The following is a 27068-nucleotide window of genomic DNA, read 5'->3' as shown; positions in this document are numbered from 1 at the left end:
GCAGGCCTGAAGTCTAGATCTTCTGTTCTAGCCCCAAGCTCCAGGAGCTGAGCTGGTCAGGGCTGAACATGGGGCTGAGGCCACAGAAGCTGGTCTGGCCTGTGGCAGGCCTGAATCCTGGTGCTGGGGCTTACTGGAATGGGCGTGGTGCTTGGGATCTGCGGTGAAGTTGGGTGCTATCTTAACTGTCCTTCCTCCATGCAAGAGGGTATCACTCACCATACTGTGCTGCGCAGGCTTGAAGATGGGGTGACACTGATGATGTGAAATTGTCCTTCTTAAACTCGTCAGTGTGTCTTTTCTTATTTCTGTGCTGCCACCAGGTGCTGTAACCTCTCACTTGATTCATTAGCTCTAGTGAAGTAATTTTTGTGTGTGGATGCTTATTCAAATCGATGCTTCTGCAAGGAATGAGCGCTAGAAACTCCTGTTCTGACAACCTCCTGTTCCTATGCTTGCGGACATCACTCCCTGAAATAGTTAATATACTTAGCAGCTGAACACAGATAGGATGTTCATCGAATATGTTGACAGGACAAAAAGTTGAAACTGTTGACGGAAACCCAAAGTCAATATTGAAGCCCAGCAAAATAGTGCCCGCAGCGCCACATGAGAACAGCTTGAAGACTGTTCATTTTTAAGTGACAAGAGACTCCCTCACCTCCACAGAAGCAATTGTGTTTTCAGGTAGCAAATTTCTATTATTCTGATTATTTCCAAATAAACTATAAATTTTAAGGTATAGTTTTTTACTTTATGAGAAAAGTATTCATTTATATTCTAATTTCCTGAGTATTTAGAGAGTATAGAAGTAACTAATACTCTTTTATGTAGAAATATTTAAATGTAAGATGACTTTAAATCTAAGTGAATATTTGACTGATTTAAAGTTTTTTAATGGGCTTTACTATTTTCAGAGGTTTTCTTAGGGATTTTTGGACTGACATCATCGTCATTATTTATTCGTTTTCTTTTTGCCCAGATCAAGAGGTTTCATAACTGTTTACTCTTTCTCTACCAATCGGCTTTCCAACATTACTAGCCACAGAGGTGGCCTAACAGCAATAAACACAGCTAGTCTGGAGGTCTCAATTTGTATCTTGGGAAGCATTATACATTTTCCAACTCCCTAGACACAAATGTACAAAAAAAACCCCTTGTTTTCTATACTGGTGATTGTGTGCTTTGTCTTGCAATTCAGACATTTACAAGAAAATCTATATCACCTTAAATTAAGATTTATGTTAAATGTAGCCTGAAACCAGCAGAGTTATGTATTGTTTTCTTTTTTAGAATGATTTTATTCAAGCAATCAACTTACCTCATTTCCTTGTTTGCTACAGTTTCCTGTGGTAAGTGAATTATCTATAAAACATGAAATTCAGGCTAAGACAGGAGCAGCTAAGCAAATCACATCACCCCTGGAGAAAGCTATTGAACGTACAGCTTCAGGGGGAAAGTTAGTCCCTGATGATTCAGGACATGTGTCTGCTTAATGTTCCGGAGCAAGTACTACTTGTCAGATATATTGCTCTATACATACATTTCAGACCAGGGGGAGGAGCTTGGAAGTGGGAATGTCTTGGGACTTGTGTGGCAAAAACTTCTCCTTAACAAAAAAGTTAGTCTCCTTAACAACAAACATAGTCCTCTATTATTATTATCAACATTAAAAATTAAACTTTATCTGAAAATTCAAAAGAGTGCTAGGCATTTTACAGAGTCTGGGTCCAATCCAAGTTTCTGTTAGGTACGTGATACACAGTTTCATTCTGGATCACTAGGGAGCCATTTCAAAAATGAAAGTATCTGGTTTCAATTTAACTTAGTCAACCATCCATTTGGGTAGTTCTAGGTGAATAGCTTTTGACACCAGATTTCAATCTTATTTCTTTATTCATTTCATGAACTTTTGGAGAAGAAAAATGATTCTGACACCGTTTTTCATTAATCATTTTAGAGGGAATTTTCTCTGTGTCCCCACAAGGCACGATTCTGAGTCTATGGTGACTTAAGGTCCACAAAACAATGAGTTCTTAACTTTCCTCTCAGATGTATGGCTACAGTGAACATCTATGGGTAAGGTTTACGTTCATAGAGAGGGTTTTTCCAAGAACAAAGCTTTTTTTCCCTAAATCATACCTCCCCTGCATCTGTCCCTCAATCCTGATTGCTCTTCTAAACCATAACTTACAAACCCATGTGCAAACCCATTGGAAGCTGAGAAGGAGCATAGCCGGAGATGCTGTGGACCATGGCCAAATCCAGGTGTTTTTTGTTTTTTGTTTTTTTTTTTTTCAAAATAAATTATGGTTATGGCTAGGAAAATTAGGGGTGTAAATAAGCAAAAAATTAGAAACTACATATTGCATGTAGTCCCAAATTCAGAAACAGTCATTGTTAAACATCTCTTTATAGTCTTTCAGATACTTTTCTACCTTTACCTATTTGCACACTTTACAAGAAAGAGTAATTGACTATGGATACTTTTTGACTTGCATTTCCCAGTTACAGCTATCTTTTGATGCAAATAAATATAATATTTTTAGAGCTTGCTTTTCTCTTTTATGGTATTTTTGTGTGCATATTCTTATGTACTTACTCAGTTGTTTCTGTAGAATATATTTTTTGAAATAAAAGTACTGGATTCAAAGGTATGAATATTTTTGAAGGTTTTATGGTTCAGCATCATGAAATTATCATTCAGAAAGGTTACTCCCTAATTGACTTTTTCTACCAGCCAAATGAGCACCCTTATTAGCTGGTAGAAAACGTCAATTAGGGAGTGACCTTTCTGAAAGATAATTTCATTAAATGATCTTTTGTGGCCCACGTAGGCCGTCTCTAACAGGCTTGCTGCTTTGCATCCTGACGTATTTATCTGTCTGGAAAGAGTGTCCTAATCTACTTCTGCAGAGCTCCTGCCTCTCAGTTTTTGTCCATATGGTTCTGGTGACCCCATTTCTGCTGCTGACCCCAGAGCTGGAGCTTGTGACCCACCCAGGCCTGAACCAGGAAATGCACACCTCCTGCTGGCTGCAGTGACCCAATCAGAGCCAACGTCTTGCAACAAATCTTTTGTTTAGATGTCTAGAAATAGAACTCTTACTCTTTTTTTTTCCCCAATTTGACTTAAAACGTAAGAGAATGCAGAGGTCTGAGCTGCTGGTACTATTTTGCTACTATGTGGTGCTTGGGAGTAATGGTAACAGCACGGACTGGAGCAAACAGAAGGAGACATATTGTCTGATGCTATCGGTTGAGGGCAATGTCCAGTTACTCTTTTTTTTTTGAGACGGAGTTTCACTCTTGTTACCCAGGCTGGAGTGCAATGGCGTGATCTCGGCTCACCGCAACCTCCACCTCCTGGGTTCAGGCAATTCTCCTGCCTCAGCCTCCTGAGTAGCTGGGATTACAGGCACACGCCACCATGCCCAGCTAATTTTTTGTATTTTTAGTAGAGACGGGGTTTCATCATGTTGACCAGGATGGTCTCGATCTCTTGACCTTGTGATCCACCCACCTCGGCCTCCCAAAGTGCTGGGATTACAGGCGTGAGCCACCACGCCCGGCCCTGTTACTCTTTAAGCCTGATTCACCATGGGCTTTTTGGATTCTGAACTCAACAGATTTCATTTGTATTCAAGCCACTTTGAACTAGGTTTTCCAACATTTGCGATCAAAATCAGTATATGAATACCAGTTATTTAATTTTTCGCTTTTGCTAATCTCATGGATGAAATGGCTTCAGGTTGTTTTAACTTGCGACTGTTCCCATTTTTATATGCTTCCTAATCACTTCTATTTCTTGTGTAAGTTATCTTTTTATGTTTGTCACCTAATTCTTCACAGTACTTTACTGCTCCTTATTGTTTATGTAATTGTTAAACAAGACTGAATAACCACCCAAAGTCCATGGACATGGGGGCCCATGTAAAAGCTTTGAAAGCCACCATCGTTATGAGATACATTATATAACAGTACTTGACAAACTCTCCAAAATACAGTACAGGCATGGCTCTCATTGTCACGGCCATCATTTCCATCACAGTCACCAACTTCTGAGGATAAGCAAGAACAAGAACACCTACTAGAAGTTTCTTTCCATTCAACAATGAAGTTGGTATCTTTCTAGTCACCCGTTTCCCTGACTGAGTCACAGGGCTGTTCACAGAGAATCAGTTGCAGCATGGGAGGCTCTGGGTCAGCACCAGCCATTGTGTGTATCCTTGCATGTGAACTGGGGGCTGGAAGAGGAGTGACTGCTTCATAACTATGAGTGAGTCAAAACCGCCAACTGTTTTATATAGCTTTATAACTAGTATTATAACTAAAGCAACTCCTCCAGGTTTTGTGCATACATGACATCTAGGCAACACACTTGCATTCCAAAAGCTTCCGCTTGAAGAGATCTGTGTTCTTTCCAAATATAAACTTTACCCAAGAGGTAGTCATCTTGGCCACACCTCTGAGAGTGAGAGAAGAAATCTTGCTGTCTTGGGTAGTCATAATGGGGCTCAGGGCCAGAATTCCCAGGGGCATAGGATAGTGCAGAGAAGATGGCCCTCTTCAGTGCCTAATAAAACGGATGTTGCCTAAGCTGCCCATCCCCCAAAGGCAATACAAAATACGTGCTATTTAAATTGAAAAGCAGCTACTGCCCCAGGGAATGGACCAGGTTGTCATTGGCATAGCCGTGGTTAATGGTCAGTTGGCTGATGGAGATGAATGTGCTACTGGAATGGGAAAGCTTGTTAAGCAGACTTCCAAGAGGGTCTTTCCAGGTAAATCCAAATGTACAAATTAAAGCCAGTAAAGACACCTAATTCTCTAATAATATGCGGGGTGCATTATATTCTGGGAATGATTCCAAACATTGAATAGTTCATAATGTATTTTCAATTTAGCATGTGCATGCATTTGCTTAAACTCTCTTAAAAATGAGTAAGAAATGAACAGGCAGTAATTGTCAGTTTGCTTGAATCACACTGAGGTGAGGAACAGCACTTAGAATTGCGTGCTACAAAAGGACACGGGGCTGGGAGTCAGGGCTGGGTGGCTGTCCAGCCACCCCCATGAACTCTGTGGATCTTGGGCAAGTCCGTGTGCACCGAAACTCAGTTTTTTAACTTCTTTCTTTTAAAAAGTACAAGGCAGATACAGATAACAAAACCTGCCTCTGTCTTCCCTTACAGAATTGTGAGAAGCTGGTGAAGATGTTTATTACAAAAGTGTTTTGAAAATAGACCAAATATTGTCCTTTTTATGGCATGAGATTTTCATAGCATGTCAGGCAACAGGGAAAAACTAAGTTAGGATTTTATTTTGCTGTGGGTAATTTATGTGTAAATTACTGTGCAATTTAATAAAAATGAGCCACATTTTTATACAGAAGTATCCAGAAAATTAAATAACAAGATAGATTGTTCAAATAGTTGGTTGAACATATTTTATTTTCTCAGCGTAATTAGGGTTCTATTATACAGACCTTTGAGTAGTCAGTGAGAGAAGAAAGCAGATATCTGTTTATTAAAAGTGTTATCTGAATCTATCACAGGATGTCTGACTCAACTATATGAAAACACCTTCTTCAGAGGTGGGGATGTAGCTTCCATGTACACCCCAAATGCCCAGCACTGCCAGCTGATGTGTACATTCCACCCAAGGTGTTTGCTATTCAGTTTCCTTCCAGCAAGTTCTGTCAATGATGTGCATAAAAGGTAAAAGTTGATCGTTCATTATTAGAGAAGCCATTTTTCAAAATGGAATTAGTTGTGTCCAAAAAGGTGTAGCATAACTGAGAGTTCTTTCTCAAATGTGGTCCAAGGACCAGCTTCAGCAAAATCCTTCACATAGTTCTTACAAATGCAGATTCCCAGGCCACAACCCAGACTTGCTGAATCAAAGTTTCTTGGAACTAGAAATATGCATTTTAAACAATGATCACATTTATTTAAAGTAAATGAGGCTGGTAATTTTCTATTCAATGCCTCAAAATGCTTGAACACCGTTGGGCTAAGAGATTGACTCAAGAAGGAATCTAACAGGTGAACATTTCATCTGAATAAAGAAATGTACTGAACCGTGTGACCCATGATCACGTTAGATGCTTGTTAATCACGAGCCACAGTTTCGTCTTAATGTTTTTTCATTTTGATTGATATCCGGAATAAGCTTTTCTTTGCCGTTCCCATGTTCATATCCATAACCCTTTTCTCATCTTCACTCTATGTGAGTTTACGAGCTAGAAATCAGATAGTCATTCTCCGATCCTACATGTTAAACTTGTAGAGAAAACCCAGATTGTATGTGAGGGTCATCGTATTAAAAGTTGAGGTAGGTTCAGGAATTCTTATAAATAATGACATTAACATGGAGGTTGACAATTAAGACACAGGGAAGTCTGCCATTGTGTGCAGACTGCAAGGAGTTAATAAGCGAGATGAACACTATATACAGCTCTTATCACTAATTTAATTTTTTCAGTAAACGAAAGTATTTGCAAAAATAGTCACCAGTTGGGGACATAGTTGCCTGGAAGTGTAAGAACACAGGAAAAATCATTAACTCTTTAATTCGGTTGCCTTTCTGTACTGAAAAAGTGTGAGTGTGAGAAAATGCCATGCTGAAGTTAGATATTAAGGGGATGTTATAAAATTGCCTCTAAGCGTGTTCTTGCCAGCAGGTATCAGGGAAGCTGTATGACTTTCCTTATTCCTGGTTTTACTTCTTAGTATATGGAAAATGCTAGACATTTCCTCAATGTCTGTTTATTATCCGACTTCCTAAGTAAAGCTACTTTTCAAGCAGGTTTGGTTGCTTCTTGAAAGACAGTGTTACAGGAACCCTGCCAAGAGTACATCAGACAAGTGCCATTTCTGGACACTCCTTAAAGCACTGCGGTCACCAAATAAGCGGTAAGACGCGAATTCTCAGCTACATTTGAGTTAATGTTGCATCTACCTTAGAACGGCTTTTGCTCCTAGTCTGTACTGCTACAGCCTTTTGGGAAATAATAAAGATAGGAGATGGGGCCGTATTCTGGTCACAAAAGAGGGACCCATATTCATCTGGATACTTCTATTGTCTCTATTAATCAACACATACTTAATGAGCCTCTATTTTGTATGAGGTTAGCACTAAAGTATAAGATTTGCAGAACATAAATCCAAATAATCGCGTCTCCTCGTTTCCAGATAAGAATTTTTAAGAAAACACAAGGGAACATCTCTCACAGGTTCACTTGAGGGTAACTTGTACATCAGTGATTCTCAACCAGCAGCGATTTTGCCTCTTCCCTTAGGGGACACTTGAAAATGTCTAGAGACACTTTTGGTTGTCACAACTAGGGAGGATACAATTAGCATTTACTAAATAGAGGCCAGAATGTTTGAATGCTGCCCAGCATTCTACAAGGCACAGGGCAGTCCTCCACAACAAATAATTCTCTGGCCCAAAATGTCAACCCCAGTGCTGACATCAAGAAACTCTGTGATATACCATTAAGCCCAAATTGAGGAACCGAGTTCTGCAAATCGTGCTAAGAATAATACTTCTTTTTTTTTTTGAGACTGAGTTTCACTCTTCTTGCCCAGGCTGGAGAGCAATGGCGCGATCTCGGCTCACCGCAACCTCCGCCTCCTGGGTTCACGTAATTCTCCTGCCTCCGCCTCCTGAGTAGCTGGGATTACAGGCACGCGCCACCATGCCCAGCTAATTTTTTATATTTTTAGTAGCAACGGGGTTTCACCATGTTGACCAGGATGGTCTCAATCTGTTGACCTCGGGATCCACCCGCCTCGGCCTCCCAAAGTGCTGGGATTACAAGAATAATACTTCTGAAAGGCAACATGAGGACGACAATGGTAGAGAACTTTGATTCTGACGTCTGAAGCTACTGATGCTGTGGGAAACCGTTTCCAGTGCTATCCTCATACATTTAAGGTGAACGAACTATTCCTCAAACCTGACTGGGACTGATCAGAAAGTGCAAAGTGCTGAAGAGATTCACCTGATGCGCTGTCAGAATCTTAAAATAACTGTGCTGTTGTTCTGTGTATGACTATACATCATTACTATTTTGTTTTTATTTTTCTTATGCACAGTTAATTTTGTAGGTTCAAATTTCAGATTTTTAAAATATGTCATCCTTTCCTCCTCACTGATATCACACACTCTGAGCCTGCTGTTTGCATTTTAACCGGCTATCAAAGGATGGGAATGTCTTAGTTACAGATACAGCCTGACTTAGCCAGGTGTAGTTGGTCAGGCGCAGTGGCTCACGCCTGTAATCCTAGCACTTTGGGAGGCCAACGTGGGTGAATCACTTGAGACTGGGAGTTCAAGACCAGCCTGACCAGCAAAGTGAAACCCCATCTCTACTAAAAATACAAAGTTAGCATGGTGGTGCATGCCTGTAATCCCAGCTGCTGGGGAGGCTGAGGTAGGAGAATCACTTGAACCTGGGAGGCGGAGGTTGTGGTGAACCGAGATCATGCCATTACTCTCCAGTCTGGGCAACAAGAGTGAAACTCTACCAAAAAAAATAGAAAGAAAGAAAAAAAGGCATAGTGTACCTGAGGTGGCGTACATTTCCTATTTTATAAGATCAAATTTGTATGTTAATATAATTTAGTATAAATTATTCAATGTGTTGTTTCCGATTGTTGTATGCTATAGCAGAATTTAAAGAGGAAGTCGTGTTGTGCCTTTCTCAATATTCCTGTTGTTTGTTAATGTATTCTAAAACTTAGTGTTACTCATTCAGCTTGCTCTCAATGTTTGTTTTTCCTAACTTGCAAACATCCTAAAGTGAAACATTGTTCCTGAGTACATGAAATCTCTATACTCAGAACAATGCTAGTCAAAAGCATTTAGAGCTTTCATATGAACACTTAAAAAGTTTTTTTGTAAGAGTCCCATCCCGATTCTTAGCCTACTCTTTTCTTACATGCAGAAAAATTGGAAAGTGGTTTTATTTCTACAATCTACACACTTCTGTTTAAGAACCACTGTGAATAATCCACCTCCCTGCCCAACCCAGCGTGTCGTTTTCCTGACAGTGTGTGTATTTTCTGTCTTTCCCACCCTTACATTTAGTTTTACTTTAACCAAACTTCTTAGGAGTGGAAAGTGACCTACAATAGATTATGGCTTATTTCACATTATCTTCAGGAATAAAACTTTAAAAAAGTTTTTACTTCTGGTTACATTACTTCCTTAACCAAAAGTATAACTAAGAAAATTGAATCTTTAAAAAAAAGAGCTGAATTTTGTTTCACTGTCCGTGAAAAGAATTATCTATATCTTTTGCATGTAAGACAAATCTCCACGAAAAGGGTGAGTAAGGCTGAGTATGGTGGCTCACGCCTGTAATTCCAGTACATTGGGAAGATCATGAGGTCAGAAGATCGAGACCATCCTGGCTAGTGTAGTGAAACCCCATCTCTACTAAAAATACAAAATATTAGCTGGGTGCGGTGGCACACACCTGTAGTCCCAGCTACTCAGGAGGCTGAGGCAGGAGAGTAACTTGAACCTGGGAGGTGGAGGTCGCAGTGAGCCGAGATCATGCCATTGCACTCCAGCCTGGGAAACAGAGTGAGACTCCATCTCAGAAAAAAAAAAGGTGTGTGGGGGCCTGTTTAAATAGACATTAACAAAGTTTTAAAAGAAGAATGGAAGTGGTTTCATCATGCATATACAACAGCTCTCCACATTTTGAAATAATTGACCCAGATGCAATTTGTAATCAGACAGGAGAAGTTGAAAGCAGAAAAATAACACTGGAGATAAGGAATCTCCTTTACTCAATGCAGGTCAAAGGCACATCAGTTTCTTTAGTAATGCAAACCTCAGCACATATGATCAGTGTCCTCATTATTACTGCCTTATTTCCCACTGCTCATTGATAATTTCAATGTGAAATTTACCTGTATTGCTGCATGCATCTTGCAGTTTAAGAAGTGAAGTAACCCTTTTTCAATGCTATAGTTTTAGGGAAAATATTGGATTGTGTTGACGTCAAGCAGAGTTCGATAATTTATGGACATAATAAAAATTTTAAATCCCTTAATACAGCAGTTGCCAAAAACGGGCTATTATCCTTGTAAACTACCGGCTCAGATAGTAGTGGGTATCTCATCTACCTCTGGAAAGAAAATTGACTGTATTTGCTCTTTGCATTTTTCCTGTACAGCTTGCCACCGAGACATTTTTAAAGGGATTGATATGAGAGGAGTCAATTTTAATGTGTCTAAGGTTAGCAGTGCTGAAGAATGCCAGAAACGGTGCACCAATAGCATTCGCTGCCAGTTCTTTTCATATGCCACGGAAACATTTCACAATGCAGAGTACCGGTGAGCACAGTTCACGGTGTTTGTTTTTTATGTTGGAGCCTCAGGGATTTCACTGTCTTCTTCATAAACTCTTTTTGTTTCCCCAACTGAAAACCAAACAGGGCTTTTACTCCTAACCACTTTCCTTATTTACTTACTCTAGTTTATTCTTTATCTTCCTTTTTTTTGTTTTTTCTTTTTTTTTGAGATGGAGTTTTGCTCTTGTTACCCAGGCTGGAGCGCAATGGCGCGATCTCGGCTCACCGCAACCTCCGCCTCCTGGGTTCAGGCAATTCTCCTGCCTCAGCCTCCTGAGTAGCTGGGATTACAGGCACGGCCACCATGCCCAGCTAATTTTTTGTATTTTGAGTAGAGACGGAGTTTCACCATGTTGACCAGGATGGTCTCCATCTCTCGTCCTTGTGATCCACCCGCCTCTGCCTCCCAAAGTGCTGGGATTATAGGCGTGAGCCACCGTGCCTGGCCTCTCTTCATTTTTTAATTAAATACTTCATTTTAATTTCATGTGTTTCTCTACTCTTTTCCCTGAGCATGTAATTGTACCTCTGGCATCCTCTTCCCCTACTTCTCCAAGGCTGATTCTTCTGATTCTTAACAAATCAGGTCTTTCCTCAAATATCAGCCCTTCTAAAAGGCCACTTCTGAGCATTCTCTTTTAAGTCACACTCAGCTCTGTTTATTTCATTCATAGAGCTAATCATGATTTGATATTAACTCATGAATTTTTTTTCTTATTTTTAAACCTCATTGCTATTTGCATAAATTTATGGGTACAAGTGTAATTTTGTTACCTTCGTGTATTGCATAGTGGTAAAGTCTGGGTTTTTAGTATGTCCATCACTGGAGTAATATACCTTGGACCCACTAAACAGGTTTTCATCACCCACCCCCTTCCCACCTCTCTGTCACCTTCCCAGTCTCTACTGTCTATCATCACTCCACACTCTACTCAATTTTGGTGTGATTTTTCCTGAAGTGAGTAAGTTCCATTTGCCCCACACATAGGCCTTGCTTATAGAATGAGGGTTTAGTATCATAGTATCTCCGGCCTCATTCTCACCCTACCTTATTTTGTGAGGGGAAGGATGTCCATTTGATTAATAATGCAAACCCCTAACTCACTCATTATCAGGGTCATTGCTTTTCCCAATGTCCATCTGAATACTAAATGTTACCTGGACTGCTGCCTGCACCTCAAAGTGCAGGAAGCAAAGTCACCTCTTTTCTTCACATCCAGGAACAATTGCCTATTAAAACACAGTCCCGGAGGAACACCTACCAGTATAAAGGTGCTGGATGACGTGGAATCTGGATTCTCACTGAAGCCTTGTGCACTTTCAGAAATTGGTAATTAATTGTAGGACGACTTCACTTTGTGATTGTAGCAGGCAGAATAAGAGCCCCCAGAGAAGCCCCTGCTCTAAGCCTTGGAACCTGCACCTGTGTCCCTACAGTTAGCAAAAGGGCTTCTGTCGATGTGATTCAGTTAAGGACTTTGAGATGGGGCGATAACTCTGGATTTCTGGACGGGCCCCATGTACTCACAATGGTTATAAGAAAAAGAGAAAGGCAGAAGGCTCAGAGCTAGAGAGAGAGGTTTGAAGGTGTTACACTGCTGGCTTTGAAGATTGTTATATGTAAATTTTTGGTGCCACAAAAGAAGTAGAACTCAAATATTAATTTTCTCAGCAAGGCAATTTACTTCGCTAGAAGGGAGCATCTCACAGACAGAGCAATGGTGAGCACACATCTGAACAGGGGAGGGGAAGAGGTTCTTATCCTTGATGCAGCCCCTACTGCTGTGTCACTCCCTTATTGGCTAGAGTTAGACTGCACAGTCAAAGCTAATTCCGATTGGCTATTTTAAAGAGAGCAGGGGGATGAGCCAGATTGGCGAGGCGAGTGGTTTGGTGGGAAAAATGGTTATGGCAGAGCAGGTGGCCGGGGGTGATTCAGGTCATAGCAGGTGACTGGAGCAGGTGACCAGAATGAGTCAGGACGGAGCAGGGAACTGGGGGAACAGATGTGAACTGTCGATCAGAACTGGTGGGCAAGTCGTTTACCAAAACTAGAGGCAAGGGGGCACAGAGACCCACGAAGTGAAACTTTAAACTAGAGGCAAGGGGGCGCAGAGACCCAGGCAGTGAAACTTTAAACTAGAGGCAAGGGGGCGCAGAGACCCAGGAAGTGAAACTTTAAACTAGAGGCAAGTGGGCGCAGAGACCCAGGAAGTGAAACTTTAAACTAGAGGCAAGGGGGCGCAGAGACCCAGGAAGTGAAACTTTAAAATGGAGAATTAGAGAAAAAGAGCTGAACATGCTGACACACTGATTCTTCGAAGAGAAACTTGGAGTTCACTCTAACAAGACGAAGGTCCACGAGCCAAGGAACGCAGGTGGCCTCCAGGATCTGCAAAGGGCGAGGGAACAGTTTCCTTATGGAGCATCCTGGAGGAACAAAGCCACGCTGGTTTCTTGGTTTTAGCCCATTTCATACCTGTAATCTCTACAGTGGTAAGGTGATAAATCTGTGTTGTTTGTAACCACTGAGTCTGCGGTTATGCCCCTGTGACAGCAGTGATAGGAAACCAGTACAGTGATATTGTAGCGGAACTGTAAGGTCATTCCTTGGTTGTGTCCATATCTAGTGAAATGACTCTACCGTGGGGAGGGAATAAACCTGTCGTTTCACACATAAAGGTAATTTCAATGGAATTACCCAGAAAACTGCCATGACATTCCACCTGATTTAGCATATCAGGATGGTAATGACATGTTACTGAAACCGAATCCCTTCTAGTCAGTTCTCTGCAGTACTGGGTGCTGGCTCTGCGCCTGGCGCTGCATTGGGTGCTGCGCTAGGATTTCCCTGTGTAAGATTGGGAAGGTTGGTTACAAGGCACCTATTTGCCTGTCTTCTCTTTGCCACAGCACACCTTCTCCATTGTGCCAGGTTGATGGTTCACATGAATTGGTGATTTAACTTTAACATTCATTTTATTTTTTTTCTGGGAGTTTTTGAAGGATGCCAGGAGGTAGGACTCTGTGCCCAGCTAAGTTTTGAATTTTTAGTAGAGATGGGGTTTCACCATGCTGGTTAGTCTGGTTTTGAACTCCTGACCTTGTGATCTGGCCGCCTGGGCTTCCCAAAGTGCTGGGATTACAGGCATGAGCCACTGTGCCTGGCTACAGCCAGGATTTTTATCATTCTGTAAAGGCCATTTGAACAGATTAAATCATATGGGAACTCACTGCAGTTTAACAAGAAAGCAACTACAGAGATTAGACATCCACGGTGCTCTCCCAGGTGTGGACAGCAGAAATGACAGCCCAGAGCCATGGTCTGAGCTTGTCTGTTCCACTGAGGGCTTCAATCTCTCTGCAACTTGAACAAAACCTGTTATTGCCTTTTTTGTTATTGCCTTTCTAGGGAGTGTGAAGTGGTTTCTCATGGTGGTTTTGATATGCATTTCCCTAATGACTAATAATGTGGAGTATTTTCTCATGTGCTTATTAGCAATTTGAATGAATTCTTTGGGGAAATCTCTGTTTAAATCCTTTAGCCCTTAAAAATAATTGGGTTATTTTGTTTTCATTGTTGAGTTGTGTGAGCTCTTTATATACTCTGCATTTTACACTCTTAGACCATATATTATTTGCAAAAGCTTTCTGTGCACCTGCAGGTCATCTTTTCACTTTATTTATGGAGTTATTTGAAGCACAGAAGTTTTTAAACTTGATAAAATCCAGTCTGGCTTTATTCTTGCATGTGCTTTACCCAGAATGCCAAAACCTAAATCATGGTTATGAAGACGTTTGTTTATAATTTGTTATTAGAGGTTTATAGTTTTAGCTCTTACATTCAGGCGTTTGATGCATTTTGAAATAAATTTTGCATATGGTGTAAAGTAGGAATCTAACTTAGTTCTTGCATGTGGATATTCAGCTATTCCAGCACCATTTCTTGAAAAGACAGTTCTATCTCCATTGAGTTGTCTTGAAATCCTTTTCAAAAATGTGAGTTTATTTTTGGACCATCAGTTCTAACCCATTGACCAAAAGTCTGCCCTAACGCCAGTTACACACAGTCTTGATTACCATGACTCTGTAGTAAGTTTTGAACTCAGACAGTCTGAGTGCTTTAATTTTGTTCTTTTTCAAGATTAATTTGGTTATTCTGGATCTTTTGCATTTCCATATGAATTTTATGAAGTTTGTCAGTTTCTGCAACAAAAGGGAGCAGGATTTTGGTAGAGTGCATTGAATCTGTAAACCCATGAGTATCAGCAGAATGATCTGTTATCAGATTTAGTCAACTGCATAAATGACGTGAACACAAATAGAACAAAACAGGACATAAGGTCATGTGAATGTAATGATGATAAAAGTGGATTGTCTGTTGTTCTAACTTTAATAGGCACAAGGCATTTTGTTAATCTCTTCTTATTAAATAACATTCCTAAGGCCTCAGAGTCAGAGTCATATAAAGGAAACATAAATACATACTGAGTAACGTAAACACTTGGCATTGGTGGATGATGGAGCTACGAGCACCGCTTTTATTTCTCTGACACAGGAATTTGCCCCTTAGAATTAGACCAACTTTGCCTTCCTCTAAATGGCAAACAAGTTTGAAGATACTTTAACAGACATTTTTTTACTTAAGATGTTTAGTACTGTGAATAATAGATAGTCACAATTTCCTTAATTAAGACGAGAAAACATAAGAAAATTTAGCATCGTGTCATTTCCCAAGGAGCATGTTCTCTCTGGGTTCGCAGGTTGCCACATGGACGTCTTCCAGCGTCTTGCATTCTCAGATGTGGATGTTGCCAGGGTGCTCACTCCAGATGCTTTCGTGTGTCGGACCATCTGCACCTACCATCCCAACTGCTTCTTCTTTACATTCTACACGAACGCGTGGAAAACAGAGTCACAAAGGCGAGTGTGCACGGGGAGCACTAAAATCAAAACCATCACTTTTATTTTACCGTCTGAGTTTCATTCATTTCCCTGCAGACCCTTGAACCTGCAGTTTAAGTGGGTACTTTTCTTCCAGGTGCAGATCAGTTAAGAGATTAGCAGCCTGCTCTGCCTACCTTCTCTCACTTTAAAACAAATGTTACCGTCGAACCGGGGAAGCATCGCCATGAGAAAAAAGAAGGATCTGATGCCTTCGAGTGAAGATTCAAAACATGATCTTGGTGTTTTGTATTAGCTTGGAGTAAAAGCCGCTCACTGGCAGTATATCCCTCAGGCTTGTTGGCTCTCCTCTGTGTTTCAGAAACTAGAGCTCTGCTTATTCTGCTCAAGGCTCTGGCCCACTCTCCTTGTCTCAGATAACGCACCCGCTTCTACACACAGCCTGGACCTAAGAACCCGGCATCTGGTCATGTGATATTCTCGGCAGCGTAGACTCCCCGGATTCATTCTTTCATGCTTTTGGTTGTTGTTTTTCCACTGAGAAGGTGGAACGTCATTACTGCCCTCTTCTCACATTGTCTGTGCCTGTTCGTTTTCTCCAGAGGGAGATGAGGCTTGATTTACATTTAATCTCTGCAATTTATTAGAGTCCTGTAGTCTGATCTACTTTGAAGAGAGTTTCCCAGAAGAATAACATTTGCTGAGTTGCTTTTTGAGTGTGAGCTGCTTTTGTATTTGTCTAATGCCTCTAATGCAAATTTCTTTCTTTGTCTCTTGCTTTTTTTTTAAAAAAAAAATAGAAATGTTTGTTTTCTTAAAACATCTGAAAACGGCACACCAAGTTCCTCTACGCCTCAAGAAAACACCATATCTGGATACAGCCTTTTAACCTGCAAAAGAACTTTACCTGGTAATGTGATTAGATAATAATATAACATAAAATGTAACATATTTCATGACTGTTAACAGCAACAATGATGAAAGAATCCTCAAGGTAACAGAAATTGCTGTAAATGTTCACTGCTTTTCTCATTTGATATGTTTTTATGTTTATAATTGACCGCAGAGCCCTGCCATTCTAAAATTTACCCAGGAGTTGACTTTGGAGGAGAAGAATTGAACGTGACTTTCGTTAAAGGAGTGAATGTTTGCCAAGAGACTTGTACAAAGATGATTCGCTGCCAGTTCTTCACTTACTCTTTACTCCCAGAAGACTGTAAGGAAGAGAAGTGAGGGAAATTTCATTTTTCAAAGACAGTTGACATGATGACTTCATATTCTTTCTCCCTCTGTGAAGGCTTACTCTTTGTACTGTTCATTTCATCTAGGTGTAAGTGTTTCTTAAGATTATCTTTGGATGGTTCTCCAACTAGGATTACGTATGGGACACAAAGGAGCTCTGGTTACTCTTTGAGATTGTGTACAACTGGGGACAGCTCTGGTGAGTAACCTTGCTTTTTCGTGGAATTGTAAGGATGTCTGTCGTGTTGATAGCTTGCTTAGTCTTATGGAATTATGTGTCTTGTTCTTTTTTGTTGGAAGGGACTTTGATTCACTTTTAATTCCAACCATTATCATCAACACTCTCTTTTCAGTCTGCACAGCAAGAACAAATGCACGCATTGTTGGAGGAACCAACTCTTCTCTGGGAGAGTGGCCCTGGCAGGTGAGCCTGCAGGTGAAGCTGGCAGCTCAGAGGCACCTGTGTGGAGGATCACTCATAGGGCACCAGTGGGTCCTCACCGCTGCCCACTGCTTTGATGGGTAAGTGTTGGATGCACCTCAGCTGGAGTCTTATCTTGACTTTTCATTTTCAAGGATCTATGATCAGCTGCTCCGCCGTCCTGTGACTTTGCAGATGGAGACGTGTGAAAGCAGGGATGGTATTCATGCCATTTAATTGGTAGGGTCCAAGCACTGACCATCTGACCCATCAGAAAAGCATGTGGTCTCTGTACAGGACTGATGCCCCTGGGTGGGTATTCTCCCCCAGAAAGAGAAGCAAAGTCAATACCCAGCTTCTCCATCCCATCACCCACCACCAATCCCTGATGTGTTCTTCAAAGACTTGTCAGGCCCATAGAAATTTTACTTTTTGTTCTTTGATTCATAAATTCACTAAGTAACAATTTGTAAAAGTGAGAGTTTTGTACTCTGTATATTTCAATGTATATAATTTGATATATTTCTATTTTATTGGTCAAAGAGATATGTTAGGGTTTTATGTCTTAAAACACCAAGGCTTTGGAGTTAGACAGAGCTTGGCTTGAGTGACAGCTTTGCTGCTTATTAGAGATGCGACCCTAGGAGATTTGCAAATCTCTCTGAGCTTTATTTTATCTTAAATATGATAATAATAGTACCTCATTTGTAAGGCTGTTGGAAGGATTAAGGGACACATTTAAAATGCTTAGGACTGTATGTAGAGCATGAACACTTCTCAAAAATGTAAACTATGATTACTATATTCAATAAGAATTGTAGAAATGAACAAAACACATGAAAAAGCAAAAGAAACACTAGAAGACACTTGATCTTTCTCAAATCAACACAAAGTATCTTTGTTTCAGTGAAATCCATGCTTAGGTGCAGTGTACTAGGATTGAATATATTGCCGCCCAAATCTAGCAGTCAGTGGTACACGTGGTGGAGACAGATCCCGCCACCTTGTCATCGCAGGAGGGGGCCATGCTGCACGGGAGCCCACATGTGTTTTTTTTTTTTTTTTTTTTGAGACAGAGTTTCGCTCTTGTTACCCAGGCTGGAGTGCAATGGCGCGATCTCGGCTCACCGCAACCTCTGCCTCCTGGGTTCAGGCAATTCTGCCTCAGCCTCCTGAGTAGCTGGGATTACAGGCACGCGCCGCCATGCTCAGCTAATTTTTTGTATTTTTAGTAGAGACGGGGTTTCACCATGTTGACCAGGATGGTCTCGATCTCTTGATCTCGTGATCCACCCGCCTCGGCCTCCCAAAGTGCTGGGATTACAGGCTTGAGCCACCGCGCCCGACCGCATGTGGTTTTATGGTGGTTGACGTGGAAGAAAAGGCCCAAGATGGGAAATTGTAGGTCTCTTTTTTACTAAGTGCACTACAATTTGGGACCAATAATTTTCATTCGTGAAGGCTCAGCATTGTGAGTTTATTAGAGATTTCACTGAAAGCAAAAAGGCCCCTTCGCACCTGATATCACTGTTATTTGTTCCTAAATTCTGTGCCCCCCTGTCTTGCATCACCGGGTGATGGTAAAGATGTCCGATCTTTGTACAGAGGGAGGCTTTGCTTTATTTAGGTCATAATGTTGGATATACTTAGTATACATTCATCTTTTAAACAATCTATTTAAATTTTCACACTTTCCAAAATATAGATTTATTTTATTTATTTAGAGCTGGAGTCTCACTCAGTCGCCCAGGCTGGCGTGCAGTGGCATGATCTTGGCTCACTGCAGCCTCCGCCTCCCAGGTTCAAGCAATTCTCCTGCCTCAGCCTCCTGAGTAGCTGGGATTATAGATATGCACTACCACAGCCGGCTAATTTTTGTATTTTTAGTAGAGATGGGATTTCACCACCATGTTGGTCAGGCTGGTCTCGAACTCCTGACCTCAGGTGATCCCCCGACCTCAGCCTCCCAAAGTACTGGGATTACAGGTGTAAGCTACTGCACCCAGCCATATAGAAACATTTTAAACACTAAAGTCCTTCTACTCTACCCAATTAGAAGAGCATTAGAAGATCAATCTGACTTTTTTGATAGTTCTGAATTTTTTTCTTTTTCTTTTCTTTTCTTTCTTTTTTTTTTTTTTTTTTTTTTTTGAGGCAGAGTCTCGCTCTGTCAGCAGGCACCAGGCTGGAGTGCAGTGGTGCCATCTCAGCTCACCGCAAACTCCGCCTCCCAGGTTCAAGCAATTTTCCTGCCTCAGCCTCCCAAGTAGCTGTGACTTCAGGCACGCACCACCACACCTGGCTAATTGTAGCATGTTTTAGGAGAGAGGGGTTTTTGCCATGGATAGTTCTGAATTTTAATGAAGCCATTAGGTTCAGTTTTGTTGAACGGAGCTTAATTTTCCCGGGATAAATTGCTGGTCTCTTCCCACTCCATGTCTCTCAAAAAGGAGGCAGCAACCTTCTTGCGTTGTGACTTGCACTAAGCGTGATATAATTACATAAATGTACACTTTTCCGTTTTTTAAATAGAATCTTCAGAGATTCTCTACTACTGCTGTTGGTGATGACAAATTACTGGAAGGGGGAATTAGGTAGGAAAAAAATACGTCCTATGTAGTATTTCCTTCCCAGTTCTCTTTGAAAGAGAGTTATAGGAGAACAATACAGAAGGAAAGACTTCCCAGTGTCAAACAGGTATTTCTTCTTCTCTCCTAGGCTGCCCTCACCGGATGTTTGGCGCATTTATAGTGGCATTTTAAACCTCTCAGACATTACAAAAGAAACACCTTTTTCGCAAATAAAAGAGATTATCGTTCACCAAAACTATAAAATCTCAGAAGAGCATCATGATATTGCCTTAATAAAACTCCAGGCCCCTTTGAATTACACTGGTATGTAGCATGTGTAAGAAGAAGGTGATGGCGGAATTGTACGGGTTTACACTTTCATATCAGTTTGAACAAGAGGGCAGATCTATGGAGACTATCGTTATTTTCTGACTGGCGGAGTTGAGGGAAAGGTGAGGGCTGCATGGGAAGCAAAGACCCTGTGGCTGGCCATGAAATCTCTTCTATTGAAAGAGCAAGAAATGTGAATTTGTTCTTTCAGGGAGGAATACAACTGCATGCAGGTTATTGAAATATGGGTGTAGGAAATGTCTTTGCCTCCTGAGAGACACTGGGCTCCCTTTGCTAAGAGTAGCATAACCGTCACTGCTTTGGGCTTAGGGATATTAGACATGTGTGAGGGCAGGTGGGACCAGATATCAACTTCCAGGTGTAATTTGGGTAGGAAAGAGACTGAGGCAGAAAGAAGCCCAGGAAAGGCTAGAGCATCGTAATCAGAGGTGCTGCCTTTGGAGGTTCATTGCTCCCAGGAGCTGAATGCCCCCCACATCTAATAACATTAGTGGCCGGGCATGGCGGCCCACACCTGTAATCCCGACACTTTGGGATGCCCACATGGGAGGAATGCTTGAGGCCAGGAGTTTGAGACCAGCATGAGCAACACAGTGAGACCCCGTCTCTACATAAAATTAGAAAAAAAAACCAATTAACTGGGTATGGTCGTGTGCACCTGTAGTTCTAGCTAATCAAGAGGCTGAGGCAAGAGGATCACTTGAGTCCAGGAGGTCAAGACTGTAGTGAGCCAAGATCGGGCCACTACACACAAACAGTTACGTGACAACTTGGGCAAATTGCTCTACCTCTTCACTCCTCTAATTTCCTCGTCTATAAAATGAGGGTGATAACTTTTTGCTGGATTTGTTATAATAATTAATACATGAAAGCACTTAATGCCTGAAGCAGTGCAGACACTCTGCGGTGACTACTAAGGATGGCACACCGGACTGAGATGCAGGAACTTCTGCATGCTTTTCACTGTAGATTTAGGTTCTGAGTTTTAAAAATTGAATTCAGGAAGTTGTAACACCAAAACTGTCATGTGAAAAATGGTGGTGACAAATTTTCTTGAGTCATTAGCCTTAGAACGTCAGCAGAAAGCAAAAGAGCTCTTCTTAGTGCTACTCTGTAGAAAGGGAAGACAGAAAAAGAAAAAGGTGTGTTTTTTAAAGTCTGTATCCATAACTTTATTTGACCAAATTCTAATTTAAAAATTATGTTTCAGAATTCCAAAAACCAATATGCCTACCTTCCAAAGGTGACGCAAATACAGTGTATAGTAACTGCTGGATAACCGGATGGGGCTTCTCGAAGGAAAAAGGTACAGCATGATGCTTTCAATGTTGCTTCTAGAGCAGGTCTTACATGTTGAAATACATGGAGTGGGTCATTTTAATCGGCTTCTGTCTAAAATTATATCTAAACTCTTAATCTTTCCTACCTATTTATTCCCAAATATTTATTCTGGTTTTTTTTAAAAGTATTTTTGCTTTGGCTTGAAAAACATTTTTTAGGAAGACTTTTAAGCATCTTACTTCATTATAAAGATCATGTGCTTGACTTTGCATGAAGGGTTGGTCCATCTAGGGCTGACAAGCCTGGGCAAGCCCATTCGGTCCTCAGTGTTAATAGCGTTCCCATCTCCCAAAACCACGTTCTCCCTTGATGCTACTGGCCAGGAGCACAGGCAGCTGTGCCATATCTCTTTGTGGCCAGTTCTTCATCTTTTTTCCCCATGTACCCTTCCTGCCATCTGAGGAAGCCTGTGAACCACTTCCCTAGTAATGGTTTTTTGTTTTGTTTTGTTTTTTTGAGACGGAGTTTTGCTCTTGTTACCCAGGCTGGAGTGCAATGGTGCGATCTCGGCTCACCACAACCTCCGCCTCCTGAGATCAGGCAATTCTCCTGCCTCAGCCTCCTGAGTAGCTGGGACTACAGGCACGCACCACCACACCCAGCTAATTTTTTGTATTTTTAGTAGAGACAGGGTTTCACCATGTTGACCAGGATGGTCTCGATCTCTTGACCTCGTGATCCACCCACCTCGGCCTCCTAGTAATGGTTTTAAACGTTTAAATAAAATATGCAGGATCACAGAGGAAACCAAGTGAAGTGCAAGATAGTTATCAAAATGCTTTTAAAAAGTGAAGTAGTAATGTATATATATGCCTCTTCATCAATCTATTACATAGGAAGTTATTCTACTACCAGCCATATCTTTGAAATAGTGGTGAGCATAAATGGCATTTTCGCTTATCTGCCACAACTGAAATGTGACATGAAACGATCCGTAATTTGTTGATTTGTCATCTGTTGATGGCAGAGTCACAGGTATCACGAATAGTGCTCTGTTTGTTGTCTGCATCCTAACTGAAGGGAGAGGCAGGCTTCCTTTGGTACCTCGTGAAAGCAAATACGTTTTCTTTACTCAAATTTATAAACCATGTGAATTCTTTCTGTAAACCCTAGGTTTACAATTCCTGTTGATGGGTGTTTGGAGTGGTCCAATTGCCCTTGAACTTTCTAGGAAACAGACCAGTCTCCCTTTCCAAAATTATGTTCATAATAGACACTATGGAGAGTAATATTTGTAGAGAGAGTCATTCTTTACAAAATAAGGTAGCTTGTCAAACTGCTGCCCTCTTTCCTGATTCAGTCCTTTTTCAAGTAATTCACATTTTTAGATTTTTTATGGGTAATTTGAGACAAGAAGAAATTAAAAGTAATCTTAACTAAGCAATGAAACCTCCCAGCATATATCCAAGGGAAACCTGAACATGGGTAACATTTAAATGATCTGTAAATTAATGGTTCTCCAAGGGAAATGATTACGTGCATTTACTCAAAAAACAAAATACCCCTCAGTTGCCAAAGGCTTGAGGTTTTTTTTTTTTTTTGAGACGGAGTTTCGCTCTTGTTACCAGGCTGGAGTGCAATGGCGCGATCTCGGCTCACTGCAACCTCCGCCTCCTGGGTTCAGGCAATTCTCCTGCCTCAGCCTCCCTCATGAGTAGCTGCGATTACAGGCACGCGCCACCATGCCTGGCTAATTTTTTGTATTTTTAGTAGAGACGGGGTTTCACCATGTTGACCAAGGTGGTCTCTATCTCTTGACCTCATGATCCACCCGCCTCGGCCTCCCAAGTGCTGGGATTACAGGCTTGAGCCACCGCGCCCGGCCAGGCTTGAGGTTTTTTTCAGAAATGATATAGTCTTAAATTATAATTTTGAATATATAAAACAAAAAAAAAATGAAAAGTAAGAACTTCTAGACTTTCGGATTGTTGTAGTTGATAAATATAAAATGGGATTTCTAGGGGACTGCTACTGAGATGAGGGGGCTGCCAAAATCATGGAAGGAGGGTCTCTGGTAGCCCAGGGTGCTGGGCTTGTCCCAGTATCACATAGGCAATAAGAGAACAGCACAGGGTGCACTTTCTCCCTCTCTCTTCCTCTGTGTGTGTGTGTGTGTGTGTGTGTGGGCGCGTGCGCGCACGTGCGCATAAAACACTACCTTCCCAATTTTTACTAATTGTATTAAAAGATATAGCCCTTATGAAAAGTGCGCCGCTCTGATTCACTTTGAAACTTATTTCCATATTTACTGTTTATTGCGTTTCCTCCCTCTGAAGTTGTATATTGGTTACTTCACAGGTGAAATCCAAAATATTCTACAAAAGGTAAATATTCCTTTGGTGACAAATGAGGAATGTCAGAAAAGATATCAAGATTATAAAATAACCCAACAGATGGTCTGCGCTGGCTATAAAGAAGGGGGGAGAGATGCTTGTAAGGTAACGCATGAGACGATAAAACACAATAGGCTGCCTGAGAAAATTCATTTCAAAATACATTTTCCAATAGCATAATTTATTATAGTTTTAAAAAAATTCGGAGACAAATGATTGGATAAATTATAAGCAACTTTTAACAAATGGGATATATATAATACATTTCATATTTATTATATTATTTATCATAGGTGTCACAATCTATTCATAAGCTACTTTAAGAGGGACAAATATACATAGAATAATTGTACTAAAATATAAAAACGTTAGATTTCTTTGTTGGAGGATATACAAATTTCTTTGTTAGATTTTTTTCAGAATAGAAGAGGGGATACAAAAAGTGCAGGCACTGCATGAGATACTTTAAGAGAGTGTTGGGGGGCCTTGTGTGTGTGTGTGTGTGTGAAGGGGGTTTGTGTGCACGTGTGGAGGGGGTTTGTGTGCATGTGTGGGGGTGTGTGTGGGGGTGTTTGTGTGCGTGTGTGTGGGGTTGTGCATGTGTGTGTGGAGGGGTTTGTGTGTGTGTGTGGAGGGGGTTTGTGTGCGTGTGGGGGGGTTTGTGTGCATGTGTGGGGATGTTTGTGTGCATATGGGGGGGTTGTGCATGTGTGTGTGTGGAGGGGGTTTGTGTGCGTGTGTGGAGGGGGTTTGTGTGCATGTGGGGGGGTTGTGCGTGTGTGTGTGGAAGGGGTTTGTGTGCGTGGGCGGGTTGTGGGGGGATTGTGTGTGGAGGGGGTTTGTGTGTGTGTGTATGGGGAGGGGTTTTGTGTGCGTGTGTGTGGAGGGGTTTGTGTCCGTGTGTTGGGGAGGTTTGTGTGCGTGTGGGGGGTTGTGTGGATGGGGGGAGGGTTGTGTGCGTGTGTGGGGATTTGTGTGCGTGTGGAGGGTTGTGTGCATGTGGGGGGGTTGTGTGTGTGGGGGGAGGGTTGTGTGCATGTGTGGGGTTTGTGTGCGTGTGGAGGTTTGTGTGCGTGTGGGGGGGTTGTGTGTGTGGGGGGAGGGTTGTGTGCGTGTGTGAGGGTTTGTGTGCGTGTGGAGGTTTGTGTGCGTGTGGGGGGTTGTGTGTGTGTGGGGAGGGTTGTGTGTGTGGGGGGAGGGTTGTGTGCATGTGTGGAGGTTTGTGTGCGTGTGGGGGGGTTGTGTGTGTGTGTGGGGATGGTTTGTGTTTATGTGTTGGGGAGGTTTGTGTGCATGTGGGGGGTTGTGTGTGTGTGGGGAGGGTTGTGTGCGTGTGGGGAGGTTTGTGTGCGTGTGGGGGGTTGTGTGTGTGTGTGGAGGGTTGTGTGCGTGTGGGGGGTTTGTGTGTGGGGGGGGTTGTGTGTGTGTGGGGAGGGTTGTGTGCGTGTGTGGGGGTTTGTGTGCGTGTGTGGAGGTTTGTGTGCGTGTGGGGGGTTTTGTGTGTGTGTAGGGAGGGTTTGTGTCCGTGTGTTGGGGAGGTTTGTGTGCGTGTGGGGGGTTGTGTGTGTGTGGGGAGGGTTGAGTGCGTGTGGGGGGGTTTGTGTGCGTATGGGGGGGTTTGTGTGCGTGTGGAGGGTTGTGTGTGTGGGGGAGGGTTGTGTGCGTGGGGGGGTTTGTGTGCGTGTGGGGGGGTTTGTGTGCGTGTGGAGGGTTGTGTGTGTGGGGGGAGGGTTGTGTGCGTGTGTGGGGGTTTGTGAGCGTGTGGGGGGTTGTGTGTGTGGGGAGGGTTATGTGCGTGTGTGGGGGTTTGTTTGCGTGTGGGGGGTTGTGTGTGTGTGGGGAGGGTTGTGTGCGTGTGGGGGGTTGTGTGTGTGGGGGGAGGGTTGTGTGCGTGTGTGAGGGTTTGTGTGCGTGTGGGGGGTTGTGTGTGTGGGGAGGGTTATGTGCGTGTGTGGGGGTTTGTGTGCGTGTGGGGGGTTGTGTGTGTGTGGGGAGGGTTGTGTGCATGTGTGTGGGTTTGTGTGCGTGTGGGGGGTTGTGTGTGTGGGGAGGGTTATGTGCGTGTGTGGGGGTTTGTTTGCGTGTGGGGGGTTGTGTGTGTGTGGGGAGGGTTGTGTGCGTGTGTGTGGGTTTGTGTGCGTGTGTGGGGGTTTGTGTGCGTGTGGGGGGTTGTGTGTGTGTGGGGAGGGTTGTGTGCGTGTGTGGGGGTTTGTGTGCGTGTGTGGGGGTTTGTGTGTGGGGGGGTTGTGTGTGTGTGGGGAGGGTTGTGTGCGTGTGTGGGGGTTTGTGTGCGTGTGTGGGGGGTTGTGTGTGTGTGGGGAGGGTTGTGTGCGTGTGTGGGGGTTTGTGTGCGTGTGTGGGGGTTTGTGTGTGGGGGGGGTTGTGTGTGTGTGGGGGGGGTTGTGTGTGTGTGGGGAGGGTTGTGTGCATGTGTGTGGGTTTGTGTGCGTGTGGGGGGTTGTGTAGTGGGCTGCAGAATTTTAGAGGTGGTCACTTATTTGAATCCATTCTGTCGTAACATTTTATTCTTCCACTGTGACTCAGGGAGATTCAGGTGGTCCATTAGTTTGCAAACACAACGGAATATGGCATTTGGTGGGCATCACCAGCTGGGGTGAAGGCTGTGGCCGCCGGGAGCAACCTGGTGTCTACACCAAAGTCGCTGAGTACGTGGACTGGATTTTGGAGAAAACGCGGGGCAGGGACGGAAAAGCTCGGATGCAGTCACCAGCATGAGGAACAGCCCAGAGCAGAGGTGATTTTTACAACCTGGGTTCAAATTCTGAGCCTGGGGGTCATCTGCAAGGCATGGAGAGTGGCATCTACTTTGCATCCTGTTGTAAGGACAAAGGGGATAGTGCACTCAGCTGCTGAGGACAGTGTCTTGCTGAGGCCAGCTGTCGGCATTCAGTAACTGGGAGCTGGTGCTGCGAGGTTGCAACTGAACGTGTCCATGGTTGCGTGTTGGGAAATAAATGGTAAAAGATCACTAGGAGCAAGTGTTTTCTTCTGGTTGTGAAACAACTGAAAGTAAGTGGTTGCAGATTCTAGCACAGTGCCTGGGATCACTCTAACTGCACTGCTTCCTCTGGAGCTCAGTATATCTCAGAGATGTAATTTCCGTTCCGTGCTGCACCTGCTCGGCCACAGAACCCCACTGGGGCAAAGAGCTAGCAAAGAGCTTGGGGCAAAGAGCTAGCAGGCTTGGGTTTTGTTCTGCTGAGTGGAAGGGAGGACACCCGTGTCACACCCACTTTTGTAAGAAAGAGACTGGTTACCTGAACATGGGAGAATCGGGCACCTTTGCATCTTGACCTCCTAACTTGGCTACTGGGGCATGCCGAGGAGCTCGAGGGGCTGCAGCATTGCCCAGCCTTTGCGGTAGGCAAGGAATCTGCTCTGCAAAGGGCATTAACCCTGGAGGCTCAGTGGATCTGGGCTATTCCAATGGTAATTGAAGGAGCATTTTAGGCCTGGCACAGTGGCTCACGCCTGTAATTCCAGCAGTTTGGGAGACTTGAGTCTAGGAG

The 27068-nt window shown here is 42.8% G+C and overlaps 1 protein-coding gene across 1 annotated transcript; it reads left to right on the top strand.

Moving 5' to 3' along the window:
- Positions 1 to 617: 617 nt before the first annotated feature.
- Positions 618 to 26527, top strand: KLKB1 (kallikrein B1). The gene is made up of 15 exons (XM_003732393.6): positions 618 to 687; positions 1294 to 1352; positions 5558 to 5720; positions 6811 to 6917; positions 10199 to 10358; positions 11596 to 11705; positions 15139 to 15298; positions 16081 to 16190; positions 16347 to 16509; positions 16609 to 16721; positions 16876 to 17044; positions 19662 to 19837; positions 21075 to 21170; positions 23504 to 23643; positions 26083 to 26527. Exons 2-15 carry the CDS (start codon positions 1295 to 1297, stop codon positions 26272 to 26274), a joined length of 1917 nt encoding a protein of 638 aa, XP_003732441.3. The 5' UTR covers positions 618 to 687; position 1294; the 3' UTR covers positions 26275 to 26527.
- Positions 26528 to 27068: the final 541 nt, after the last annotated feature.

The sequence above is a fragment of the Callithrix jacchus genome, chromosome 3, assembly GCF_049354715.1.
Source record: "Callithrix jacchus isolate 240 chromosome 3, calJac240_pri, whole genome shotgun sequence".
In the NCBI taxonomy this organism is placed as follows: Eukaryota; Metazoa; Chordata; class Mammalia; order Primates; family Cebidae; genus Callithrix; species Callithrix jacchus.
This window is presented reverse-complemented; position numbering and strand designations above follow the sequence as displayed.

Excerpts from the sequence above, each read along its gene's own strand:
- KLKB1 (XM_003732393.6), top strand. The coding sequence starts at position 1,295 with ATGATTTTATTCAAGCAATCAACTTACCTCATTTCCTTGTTTGCTACA. Across the intron at positions 11,706-15,138 it reads TTGTGCACTTTCAGAAATTG|GTTGCCACATGGACGTCTTC; the intron begins GTAATTAATTGT and ends CTGGGTTCGCAG. Across the intron at positions 15,299-16,080 it reads TGGAAAACAGAGTCACAAAG|AAATGTTTGTTTTCTTAAAA; the intron begins GCGAGTGTGCAC and ends AAAAAAAAATAG.